General features: G+C 40.2%; 1 protein-coding gene across 1 annotated transcript; it reads right to left on the bottom strand.

Moving 5' to 3' along the window:
* Positions 1–9503: 9503 nt before the first annotated feature.
* Positions 9504–12567, bottom strand: LOC131426016 (DDB1- and CUL4-associated factor 7). The gene is made up of 4 exons (XM_058588410.1): positions 12258–12567; positions 12000–12195; positions 11525–11860; positions 9504–11253 (listed from the first exon to the last, which is right to left on the bottom strand). The coding sequence occupies exons 3-4, from the start codon at positions 11713–11715 to the stop codon at positions 10410–10412; spliced, it is 1035 nt and encodes a 344-aa protein (XP_058444393.1). The 5' UTR covers positions 11716–11860; positions 12000–12195; positions 12258–12567; the 3' UTR covers positions 9504–10409.
* Between the last annotated feature and the right edge of the window lie 1346 nt (positions 12568–13913).

The following is a 13913-nucleotide window of genomic DNA, read 5'->3' as shown; positions in this document are numbered from 1 at the left end:
ATTTAATTCTAACATAGTCACAACGATTTGAATTTATTAAAACATATTCCTCTTATTACTTAAATATCATCTTAGGTAACTCGTCATTAATTATGAAATCTATTCGGAAATATTATTTCAAGATTAACTTCTATAAATTATAAAATAAGCTGTTATTTTCAGACATTTTGTTGATAATTTCATAAACTGTTTCGAGTTTGTTTGTATCATTACATAATTTTTATTCTAATTTAGCTATTGGTTGAACTCATGGACGCAGCTGGAATCAGAACTAAGTCTTAAAAGGGGCCTTTATTAAATTGAAATTCCAATTTTCTTTATGTAATGATAAATAAGTTTCATGTATGAAAGGTCACGACAAGCAAGAATGTCTCGAACTGGGACATTGGATAGTCTACCTTGGGTACGCAAAGAATTTATTAGTTGAGATCTGACATCACAATACTCCACGCATGTCCAAACGACATGATCAATATCCCGATAACCTTCTCCGCAAGCACAATGATTAGTCTCGGAGAGCCCAATTCGAAGGAGATGTGCATCTAACGTGTAGTGATTGGACATGAGTCTGGACATCACACGAATGAAATCCCTACTCACATCCAGTCCCCTGAACCATGCCTTTGTCGATATTTTCGGAATAATTGAGTGCATCCACCGACCCAGATCATCTTTATCCCAAGAAGCTTGCCAGCTGGCAAGTGTTCTTTGGCGAGACGAGCTATAGAATTCGTTGAAAGCAATCGGTCTCTCATAAATTTCACCCTCAATAGCACCCCGTTTGGCTAAAATATCGGCTCTTTCATTGCCAGGTATGGACCAATGAGCCGGGACCCAGACAATAGTGATTAGATAATTATTGTTCAATATGTCGTTCAGGCACTGTTTTATTTTGCCCAGGAAAAACGGTTCGGTCTTGCCAGTCATGTTTGAGCGGATGGCTTCAATTGCACTCAGACTATCTGTGAAGAGGAAATAATGGTTTGGAGATAATGTGACGATTACACTCAAACTATAATGAACTGCTGCTAGCTCTGCTATATAAACAGATGCAGGTTCTTGAAGCCTAAATGAGGCCGAAACATTATTGTTGAACATACCAAACCCTGTCGCTTCTTCAATTCGCGACTCGTCCGTGTAAAACATTTTCTCAGAGTCAATATGCCTGAACTTACTTGAAAATATTTTTGGGATTTCCGTCGAGCGTAGATGACCCGGGATTCCACGCACTTCGCGCTGCATGGATGTATCGAAAAATAAAGTTGAGTCAGGGGCACTTAGGATGCTGACACGGATAGGAATATATCTTGATGGGTTGATTTCCTGTGACATATGGTTAAAATATACTGTCATGAAATTTGTTTGAGATCGAAGCTCGACTAGTCGTTCGAAATTATTAATTACCATGGGATTCAGCACCTCACATCTTATTAGCAGGCGTGATGAAAGCTCCCAAAATCGATCTTTTAATGGAAGAACTCCCGCCAGAACTTCAAGACTCATTGTATGTGTCGAATGCATGCAGCCTAAGGCAATTCGCAAACAACGGTACTGAATTCGCTCAAGTTTGATAATATGAGAGTTTGCAGCGGAACGAAAACAAACGCATCCATATTCCATCACTGAAAGTATCGTTGTTTGATACAATTTTATTAGATCTTGCGGATGAGCACCCCACCAAGATCCTGTTATTGTTCGAAGAAAATTTACTCTTTGTTGGCATTTCGTTATCAGATACCTAATGTGTCCTCCCCACGTGCATTTGGAATCGAACCACACCCCGAGGTATTTAAAAGTTAAAACCTGTTGGATCATTCTTCCCATCATATGGAGCTGAAGCTGCGCGGGATCATGCTTTCTTGAAAAGACGACTAACTCTGTTTTCTCCGCAGAGAATTCGATACCAAGATGAACAGCCCAATCGGACAAGTTATCTAAGGTATCTTGCAATGGTTTATGCAGATCAATAGCTTTGGGTCCAGTAACTGAAACCACGCCATCATCTGCCAATTGTCTTAGTGTACATGGGGTTACTAGACAGCTGTCAATGTCATTCACGTAAAAATTATAAAGGAGCGGACTGAGGCATGAGCCTTGCGGTAGACCCATGTAGCTAATTCTGAATGTTGTCAAATCGCCATATGAAAAATACATGCGTTTCTCTGACAAAAGGTTGTGCAAATAATTATTTATAACCGCTGGGAGTCCATGTTGGTGGAGCTTGTCTGAAAGAACATCAATGGAAACTGAATCAAATGCTCCTTTAATGTCTAAAAATACAGATGCCATTTGTTGCTTTTGAGCGAAGGCAATTTGGATGTCAGACGAAAGTAATGCAAGGCAATCATTCGTCCCTTTATTTCTACGGAAGCCAAACTGAGTATCTGACAACAAACCGTTCGTCTCGACCCAAGTGTCGAGACGTCGTAGAATAATTTTTTCGAACAATTTTCTGATGCAGGACAACATCGCAATGGGTCTATATGAGTTGTGATTGGAAGCTGGTTTCCCCGGCTTTTGAATGGCGATAACTTTCACTTGTCTCCAGTCAGGTGGAACAATATTTTGCTCAAGAAACTTGTTGAACAATTCCAACAAACGTCTTTTTGCGAGGTCGGGCAGATTCTTCACCAAGTTGAATTTAATTCTGTCCAACCCAGGAGCGTTATTGTTACAAGACAAGAGTGCTATAGAAAATTCCATAATTGAAAATGGGTTATTAATAAAACCATTATTTGGAGGAGATTCCCGTATAATGCTCTGCGTAGGAACAGAATCTGGGCAAACTTTCCTAGCAAAGTCAAATATCCATCGGTTCGAGTATTCATCACTCTCATTGCCCACGTTACGATTCCTCATTCGTCTGGCCGTATTCCAAAGAGTGCTCATTGAGGTTTCTCTTGACAAACCTTCGACAAAATGTCTCCAATAGCTACATTTTTTGGCTCGAAGTATGCTCTTGTACTTGGTTTCTAAAACCATAAGTTTTTCAAAATTCTGAGGAGTTCCTCCTCCCCGTTTTAGAAACGTCTTGCAAGCATTTTGTTTTGCGAATTTAGCCTCTGAGCACTCTTTATCCCACCAGGGGTTGGGAGGCCTTCTGTTAGTCGTTGGCCCAGGAAAGCGTTTAGTTTGGGATTGTTCTGCTGCCTCCAGAATCGAACAAATGAGGAAGTCATATTTTTCAAGTGGAGGGAGCTCTTCCATTGAATTCAAAATACTAGAGATACTACTTTGGTATTTAATCCAGTCGATATTTTTTGTCAAATCATATGGAATACTAGCTGAAGTAGCAATGCAATTGCTTCTGCTAATTGAGATGATGATTGGTAAATGATCGCTACCGTGTAAATCAGGCAATATTTTCCAGGTGCAATCTAGTCGAATTGATGTTGAGCAAAGAGATAGATCTAATGCACTTGGGCGTGCAGGAGGTCTTGGGATCCGTGTCATGCTACCCATATTTAATACCGTCATGCTAAAATTGTCACAAATGTTTTGTATTAAAGATGATCTGCTATCATTGTAAACGGAACCCCACATAAATGTGGGTGCGTGCGAATTTAAATCCCCCAGAATCAATCGTGGAGCAGGAAGGGCTTCAACCATTTCATTAAGCTGTCGCTGTCCAACTTGTGCTTTTGGAGGAATATAAACCGAAGCTATGCAAATATCTTTGCCTTTAATGTTCATTTGGCAAGCAACAACTTCTATACTAGAAGTTGAAGGGATGTTTAATCTATAAAAGGAATAGCATTTCTTAATTCCCAAAAGCACTCCACCATACGGAGAGTCTCTATCGAGACGTATAATGTTAAAATCATTAAAATTTAAAGCTATGTTTGAAGTAAGCCATGTTTCGCATAAAGCAAATACATCACATTTTTGACTATGCAATAAGATTTTAAATGAATCAAGTTTTGGCATGATGCTTCGACAATTCCACTGCAGGACAGTGATTGTATCATTTGCGGCGGGTGATAAATTATCCATCAAAAGATACAAAACCTGAGACAATTGGCCATTGAGCTGATAACTGCTTCAAAAAGGTTCTAGCTATTGGAAGGAATGCCATTATGAGGGTCTTTAAGGGTTCAGATATATTGAATGCTGAGAAAATCCATTCAACAATTTCCGAAAACTTCAGTAATCCTACTGGTGGCTGTGAAATGGAGCCCACTGGATTATTATCCTTTTCTGTGCTAGATCCTGGATTGGTTTGTGAATTTGACAAACCAGGAGGCACAGTCTTTGGTTTTGACTTTTTTTGTTTAACACGGGGATCTTTTTTTGAAGATGAAATTTTAGGTGTCTTTTTTGGTAATTTGGAGGAAGACTTCTTTCTTTTAACTGACCCTTGGGTAGTGATAAACGAATTACCTTCACTATTTACGTCAGAGTCAGAGTCCTCTGGTTCCTCTAGATTTGAAAACCCGTTTTCGGTTTCCAAAGGAGGGACATCAATGACCGTTTTAAGCATTTCTGCATATGTGCGCTTAGACCGTGCTTTTAAAGAAAGCTTAATTTTGTCTTTGTGCACTTTAAATGCAGCGCATACTGAAATATCATCATGAGGGCTCTCCCCACAATAAATACATTTTTCAATTTCCTTGTTGCAATCATTATCTTTATGAGGCCCTTCACACTTAATACATTTTGGTTTATTACTACAGTAAGTAGCTGTGTGGCCGAATTTTTTGCAGCTCGTACAATTCATTACATTTGGAACAAAAAGCCGAACAGGGAGGCGAATTTTATCGACATAGACATGGGACGGCAACGCAGACCCGGCAAATGTCACTCGAAACGAGTCTGATGGGCGATAAACTTTCTTTCCCTCTTCATGAACTACTGAGTACAGTTGTTTGCACTCCAGTATTTTCACACCCTCAAGCATGGAGTTCTTGAAACGACCAACACCATGCTTGAGTAAATCATCTACCGAAAGACTCGCTTCGGTAACAACACCGTCAATCTCGACATCTTTGGAGGGTATGTAAACTTTATACTCTCTAGTGAAATGTTCCGAAGAGACAATATCATTCGCGTGTTTCAAATTATTTACTACAACACGAATTTTATCGTTATTCACTTTTATGATCTCTTTGATTGAAGAGAATCGTGATGTCAAACCTTTAGAAATTTGTAAAATATTTAATGGCTTTGATATACGTCTAAAAAAGACTATCCAAGGCCCAGAAGAGCTCTCCTGATATTTTTTCGTTCGGGGGGGTATAGGATTCATGATAGGATTTACGTCCATGGATTCATCCATCACATTAAAATTTTGAATCAAACTTTAAAATAAAAAAAAAATAAAACCAACACTACACAGTACTCAATCAAAAGGAAAAAAAAACTTCTACCTTGAAATTGTTGTCTATCTCTGTTGCACTGCCGTGTTGATCCTCGTTGCTCTAGATTCTTGTTGGATGTATCTGGACGTTGATACAACGCTGAAGCTAACTGTAGCGATAGAATACGATGTGATGCTACTGCTACCTGACATCCAGCACCACACGATTTCCGATTCTCTTTTGTCTTCGCCAGCTGTAACCAGCGCAGGTCACCGGTGTATACCTGCGTGTTGTATGGCAGTGGAAAGACCGAGTTGTCTTCTCTCCTTCTTCCTTGTGCTCCGCACCGATATGCTTCTGCACCGAAGTGCCTTCGCACCGGTGTGCCTTTGCACTCTCCTGCTTCTATGTGCCTTTGCACTCTTCCTCTTCGATGTGCCTTTGCACTCTCCTGCTCAGCACTTGTGGCTGTATATTGCGGCCTGGGTAGAGTTTGGGAAACGCCCTTTGTTGTTTCCTTCACCAGCTTGGCCCAGCACTAGGGCTCTCTTATGCAGCACGACTATACGTTTTAACGGCTGCTGCCAACAGGTCTCTACCTGTAGTTCAACCGTTGTCGTATTTAACGCGTGTAAACCAACCAGCGTTATTAAATTGTACGCTTCTATACACAACCTTCTCGGTTGAACGGCGATTACTGAATGAATGTTTGCTTTGAAGTGAATATCAAATGTATTTGTTTTAAAGGAAATTGAAAATAAGCACTGATTCAAAATAGAATATGTTTGAATTCAAAGTGTAATATATTTAAATTTAAAATAAATTTTTCTGTGTGTTACTTTACTATGAGGCGCGTTTTCAAAATTCGTTTCGCGGAAGAATGGATAGAACCTAATCGTGAATATCTCCAGTTGTGCTAAACGAAACAATATAATTTTTTCTCCATGCTACAAGAAATAAAGAGTGATGTTTTTGCTGGTATCTTTCTGGCAATACTGTTTTTGACAGATCACGAGTGAATCGTGTCTGTGATGATTGGCAATTTTGTTTTTGCTCGAAATGAAATAATTGGACATGCCTGACATGTGGTTTCAACAAGACGGTGCCACATCCCACACGACACGCAAAACAATTACCAAATTGAGAGTCGCCTTCGGTGAACAGTTTATCTCACGCTTTGGGTCCGTTATTTCTGTTAAGGTTCATGTCTACAAGAATAAACCAGCAACAATTGATGCACTGGAAGTCAATATTGAAGCATTTATTTCGGAAATATCGCTCGATATGCTGGAGACAGTGATCCAAAATTGGACCGTGCGCATTGGATTTGCATGCAATCATCTTCAAACATTATCGTTCTATCCTATCCAAAAAAGATTTCATAAATTTTTTATGTTTTTCTTTCAAAATCAAATCTTATGCCTCTTGAAAAAATCACCCTTTATGATCAGCAAATTATGACAAATCAAAAATGCTCAAACTTTTGGAAACAATGAGAGAAACTCATCACGCTTGCTTGTATTTTTCGCACTCGGACGGCGGTTTTGAGCTATTCAGTGACATATCTGTCCCGATAGTCAACTGGACGAGTGCAAAAGGTAAACCATTGTCGAAAATCGATAATTTCCTCTTATGCTTTACACGAAACTGGGCGACATGGTAAGGACCTTCCTCCAACAGCAGCAACAACAGACCTTCTACGTGGAGTGAAGCCTCAAACGCTCAGGTCTTTGTCTTAATTTACGTTTAGAATTCAAGTTCAGTATTCAGATCTAGAATTAAATTTGAAAACAGGATTCTGAAAGTGAGTTAAGTTTCAGAATTGTAGAACTAAATTCATGATCTGGGTTCCGAACCTGCGTTCTACATCAGTTCCAGTCATACTTTAGTGTAGAAGCACTTTTGCAATTCTGGAAACGAGAAAGGAAACAAAAAATTTACTCAAATAATCAACTTATACGAGCAATTATTGATACTCGGAAGTGCGAAAGAAGCATGGCAGTGTTGTTGGTATTCACGTCCTCCAGTTATAACTCTGACATTACCCACCCGCCTTTTTTGTTCATAGGAAGGAATAAGATAAAAATGAAACAGAGAAATCTAAGTGAGATTTAAAGTTGTCTTCCACATCCGCCCGGGTTGACGGTTCAACGTTTAGCGCATTGGTGTTACAAGCCAGTTGTCTTATGTTCGAGCACCGGCCTGGAAGGATTCTTAGTGTCAGTAGGATCACAGTACTAGCCATGCAACGATTCTGTACGTTAAGAATCGACCGCGAAGTTTGTTGAAACAGAAAGGCCAAATTCCACAAAAAGAATGTAATAGACTTTTTCCAAATTTTATTAAAAAAAATCGATTGGAATTTTTTGAAAAATTTGAGATATCTGAAAAGAATATATACTAAAAATTGCAAATGTTCACATTCGATCGAAACGCTTCGATTGGATCAAAACACAGAATCGGGGTGAATTCACTTGTGACAAAGTCAGAAGTATAATTCATCCTAACTTGAGCGATGAGAGTGCAGAGTATTCGTATCAATGGACTTAGCTAACAAAGTTGTCCTATCCTAGGTTCTGCTTTCTACCGAGTCTCCTCATAATCCTATTGATACCCTCTTTTCAGTGGAGAAATTTCAAATAGTTTTTTTTTGACGTGTAGCAATAACACTCCCAGTCCGAGGGCTACGTTCCAGGTTAACCTTTTTTAAAGCATGATTTATATGTTTTAATGGCTGTAAAAATGTTTGAAATTCGACTGTTGCAAAACAAAAAACGTGCCCGGATTCTAAATTGAACTCCCGTCTTACTTGCAGTGACTAGTTAACAATCCACGACTTTCGTATTTCGGATAGTTATTTGAATCCTTGATGCACGTCGATCGACCAGTCATGAATCCCACAATATAGTATTCGAATTTGAAAGGTACTTTTTTCCTCGCAAATGTTATTTATTGTGATTCAATTTGCACCAATCTGCAAAGATTACCAATTGTCACTGATGGAACGTCGCATCCTCTGAGCTGCGAGTACATGGTAGATCTTGCGGTTATCTGCGAAAGACATCCGCGGTTTTTTTAGACAAAAAATAATCATCGTTAAAGTACAGCAAGAAGATCAAAGGACCGAGATGGCTTCCTAGCGGAATTTCAGATATTACAAAACAATCTGAATTGTTCGTCATGGCGAAAGAAAATAAGCGTTTAGGCATGTTTTTGAGTTCTTTCTTCGTTTTAATATCAATTCTTTCTCAGTTTTCGTGACCTGCCAGTCGTTGCCATCCAGAGTGAGATAGGTCTAGTCGTTCATCACCACCGCCACGGGAAATTCGAGTTGACCATCTTATTCAGCCGCTACCGCTGCTGCTCCGAAACCATGACATGTATGTTCACGTTCGCCAGGTACTTTTTCACTGTTTAGACGGTTGCACCGACCTCTCGACCAAGCGCACGCAGTTATGTAACCACTTTTCCCAAGGCCTTCCTCTTCAGCTTATTTTGGAACTTGTGGGTCGTCGGTCGTCCGGAACCGGGCTTTCTTTTGGTGCTCTAATTGTTGTCTAACAGTGCCAAGATGTTGTAGATGCCGGAACGGGTGTATCCGGGGTCCATAAAATGCCGCACGATGTCTCTTTTCGACGCGACTCGGTACCGCTCTTAGAACGCGCACACTTCTGAACGGAGTTGTTTCACTGTTTCTGTCATCACGACTGACTGACACTGTTTCTGCCATCACGACTGACGTTTGACTGATAGAGCTGTCAAATTTTGTCTGCTAACTCATGGTTTACCATGATTGATGCTGCATGGCTAGTTTCGTCAGTGCGGGCAAAGGTAAATCCATGAAAAATTGGCGTTCTTGTCTCAATACAAACACTATTTAAATATCTTGTTCTTTGTATATATCTGATTTATCTCCACATAACGAATTCGCAGTACATATTCGCCATATTTGGAGTATTGTTTAAAAGCGGTTCTTTCCAAATGTTTCAATTCAACAGTTTCCCACGGTAGATACCGAGAATTTTGCCCAGTCCGTTTTGGTACGAAGTAATCAATCGCATAAGTTAACGCTTTAGAAAAGGTCTGAATAGCGGCGTTGACACTCATTGACGGCAAATATATTCCAGGGATTTTTGAAGCTATTTAGTATTGATGCGAGACATCGAGCGATGAAAAAAAATCATCAACATGGATTGAAACAACATAATTATGGTTTGTTATATTTATTGCGATCTTATTAAAATGATCATTCATAGAAGTTAGCATTTAGTGTTACGATTCAATGATACTCTCATAAAAATGTATTACTTTTATTGTAGTATTTACTCTAAACTTAGCAGATTAAGTAAATGTGTGTGTGTGTGTACTACCAATGCAGACCAGTTTGAAAACTGTGTAAATCTTTTATATGTTATATTTTGTTATTCTTCCCTACGAGTCTAGCTTAAAATTAATTGGTTTTGTTACTTGTGTTTGTGTGTTTGTATGTAATTTGTAGAATTTACTTTTTCGTGTTCATCCCCGGCGATACACGGCCGGAAATTAGAATACGCGGCGAACCTACAGAAAGCCAACCGCCATCACCGCTCTCGACACTTTTGTTAGACCGATGTATGAACACAAGAATGTTACTCGTTTTTTTTTGTTTGTCTCCAAGATTGGCTATATAGGCCGCTAAATGCGCTGTAACTATTACTGGGATTGCATTTGCGGGAAACCACTGTTCGGGGCCCGACGGAAAGAAAACAGTACGATTGGTCGCTAAGAGTAGCGAGTTGGGGTCCGAGTAATGACCGCAGGCTTGCTTTCACTGCTTGCCTTATCTCGTGATTGTGGTTTTTTTCTCTCGTATCAATGATTGTTTGAAGATCGGTTTTTCAGCTGAGCACACTGCGCCTAATATGTACAAATAAACAGGGGGCACCGGGCATTGTGTTGGGTGGAAAATGATAAAACAAAATAGCTACTACTACGTGACACTGGAAGCTCCGTAAATGTAAGTGATAAGCAAGCGTACAGGAGAGTAAAGAAAACAAAACAAAAAAAGCTCAAATCAGTCTTCAGTATGTACAATAGTGTCAATTTGATAAAATAAAAGTACGTCGTCAGCTTTTAAACCCTTAAAATTTCACAGGCCGTCTTGTAGCAGATAGCAATCCAATCGGGCTGCGTGGCCCCCCACTGGATTTGATTGACTTCGCCTTCGGCTGCCGTGTAGGCCAAAATCGGATCCTCAATCGGCCGTGGCATCTGTTGAATATCCCAAATCAGCGCCTGATGGTCATCGCCTGCAGTGCAAATGTGACAGGAACTGTGCGGTGCCCAAGCAATTCCGTTCACGCAAGCCCGGTGGTTACTTAATCTGGCAACCGGAGTGCACGGCACTCGCACATCCAGAATAATAACTTCACAAGAATCCATCGCGACGGTTGCCAAGTAGTTGGGATCCTGTTTGTTCCAGGCAAGCCGCAGCAGCGGCGTATGTGCCGGATCTTCGTAGATTATTGTCGAATGTTCCAGGTGACGTAGATCAAACATTCGCACGCTCCCGTCTGCCCCCACCGAAGCGAACATATCGCGACCTCCGCCCGCACGAGAAAACGCAATATCGTACACCTCTTTGTCGTGTGCAATCAGCTGAGTTTTAACGTGTCCGGAAACCAGATTGATTCGACCCAACGGTTGGCCCGTCTCCAGCCCCCAGATGGTGCAGGTTGTGTCGATCGACGAAGTACCGACCAGATTCGGATCTACCTCGTTCCAGTCGAACGAAGTGAGCGGAGCACAAAAGTCACTGTTTTTGTTGTTGTTCAAAACACATTCCAGCCGCGTGTCCGGTTCGCCAGCACGCCAAACTCGCAGGTAGTCTCCACTGGTAGCCAGAAGATCAGGAAATACTCCTTTCGAGTCCGGAATCCACATGATCTTGGTCGTGGGGTACGGATGATCGAACGTGCTGAAACAGAACAATGAAATTGTAATTCAATCCCGTACAAACAAATCCATTGAAACTGCCGTTCTGTGATACATCACTTTGCACCTAAGCGAAGTGATCTATTTACCAGAAACACGTGAAGCTGTTGTTTTCAACGAAGAGCAAAAAAATAAAACGCAACCGGAAAATATGTCAAAACATCATCTGCCTTCCATATCACAACGCTTCGTACGGGCGTGTGTGTGCGTTTATCGACGCAATCTAATAATAGTTCAACAAAACGAAAACTAACCTCTTGGCGCTGAACTCGCTCGTGTCCTCATCGAGACTGATAATCTGCACCTTATTGTTGTACTCTTCCACGAAACTGCCGAGCGCCAGCCGGAAGCGTTTATCCGGCCGGACCGACCAGTTCATCGAGTACAGTGGCCACGGTGCCAAGTATTTGTAGATTTCCTTACGTTTTCCGGTCGTTCCGGACATTCTGGCGTTCAGGATTTGCTGCTGCTGGTGTCGCGGGAAGGCACCCGGAGATCGTCGTCTTCTGCTGTCTACGTCAAGCCGTGCACCGAATGGTAACCGCTGTAACGATTCCGGTTGGGAATTGCTTGGTATGTCCGGTTGACTTCTGGAAAGATGAATTATTTTGCGTAAATTTTCCATCTCGGTACAGCACAACAAAACAAGCGATGTTTCACAAGTGTCGTAAGAATTGCTACTAAGTTCGATTTGAAAGTTGGTATCGATGCCAATTTAATCATACTCACCCACGTACTATTTTTATCCGGGCGATCTCTTTCTCTTCTACACCGGCTTTCTTTCTTCGCTAGTATCACACCAACAAAGTAATCGCACCAAGAACACTACGCTATACTCACGGAAAGCGGCTAGTGCAGGAAAAAGGAAAAGCGTAGTGCAGTTTTGTTTTTGTCTTATTCTATCGATGACGACAATCGACAGTAGCTACGAAAAACAAAGCTGATGATCAGTGAGTCAGAACCCAAAATTGTAAACAGCAGTCTTACCAATGCCGCCGGTTTAGCCCGGATGTATGACACGATTTGTCTCGTCGCCCTTGCGCTGAATCGAGACGCAACAACCCCGACACGTCTTTCTTCACAGCGTAGAAAATTTGACTGTGATCACTTGTGCGATTGAACATTACCCGGTACACATTCTAGCCAATGGTCTTATCAAATAAAACCTTCAATACCCAGCAGTTATCACCAACTTTGCTTTTAAAATACTAGATTTTTTGTTATTTTGCATATATAAATAGGAAATGCAAATTTGATTGAAAAATAATGCTTTCTCAGACGCGACCGTCAAACCACACTGACGGGCAGGGATGCCAGGGAAAATTTTCCAATACCAGCATGTAAATCCGTTTGAAGTACTCAATTTTTATAAGTGTGACCAACAAAATAAGCACAAAACGGTTCTAAAAGTCTGTAAAAAATTCAGAAATCTGCAAAACATGTGTCAAATCCTTTCCAAATTTGGAGATGGAATCTTATTTGCTGCTGAGATGAAAAAATAGTACTGTAACAAGAAGTAACAAATTTGCATACCTGGCACTACTGTAGATTGAAAAAGACGTTCTACACGCTTGGAAAAAGTTGCTAAGAAATAAGTATAATCTCGATCATATTCAGAGAAAGTGGTACACACTTAAATTGGATTACCAATCTCAGCTGTTAAAACCTGCTAGCTGATTTTACACTAAGACAAGACCTGACAACTGGGGGGGCTGCTTTTGTTCCAAAATGGACCAGTTTCTGATTGGCTGATTTTGATGTTGCTACCCGCAAATCGTGAAAAGAAAAAACTTTTGCAGGGTACGCGAACAATGATGCCAAGTATAAAGAAATTCAGAAAACAGGTTTATTAAAATGTATAATTTTAGCTCACCAAAAAAGTTTCAGATAATATTTCACTTTTTTTCAATTTTATTTGTAATAAATGTTTATAGTGGCAGCACTATGTAATTAAAATAAGCTTCAAACCGTTTTAATTTTTAGTGAATTAAATTGTAACCAAAAACGATTTGTTAGATTAGTGTTAACTCGAAAGTTTGTTTAGTTTTACGAGAAGAATAAACTGTTGTGTTCCACACTGTGGGCATATTAAGCATTTCTATCCAAACTAAACATTTCCCGGTTTCCAAAAGATCCGGTAATACGTCAACAATGGATTTGATTTCGCGTTCAACATGAGATATTTCGTGTTTGGTCATCAACGCTCAATTAATTGTTTTAAGCAATAATAAATAATAAAAAAATGCATTCACCAAAACATTTTTCATGTTTATTTCAAATCAAAAACCGAGTCTAAAAATTTAAATATAATAAATATTTCTTTCGTAGCATAAAGTTATTAAAAAACTGTAAATATGGCTACACTGTAGCCGAATCGTTGGTATTTATTCCACATAGAGTGACTATAATCAGAGTGGCGACAGCTGTTCGTTTGGAATGACAGCTCCCAGTTCCAAACGAGCAAACGACCTGTCAATTCAATGTAAAGCTAATGGAATGTTTTGAATTGTTGCCAAAATTACGGATGAGATGTCGTCACTCTGGTTATAGGCACTCTAATTCCACAGGGCGAAAATTACGAGAAGGATGATTCGGAAGGAAGAATAAGAAGCCAGTTGTCAGGTCTTGTCTTACACGCTGCCA

Source organism: Malaya genurostris, chromosome 1 (assembly GCF_030247185.1).
Source record: "Malaya genurostris strain Urasoe2022 chromosome 1, Malgen_1.1, whole genome shotgun sequence".
Taxonomy (NCBI): Eukaryota; Metazoa; Arthropoda; class Insecta; order Diptera; family Culicidae; genus Malaya; species Malaya genurostris.
This window is presented reverse-complemented; position numbering and strand designations above follow the sequence as displayed.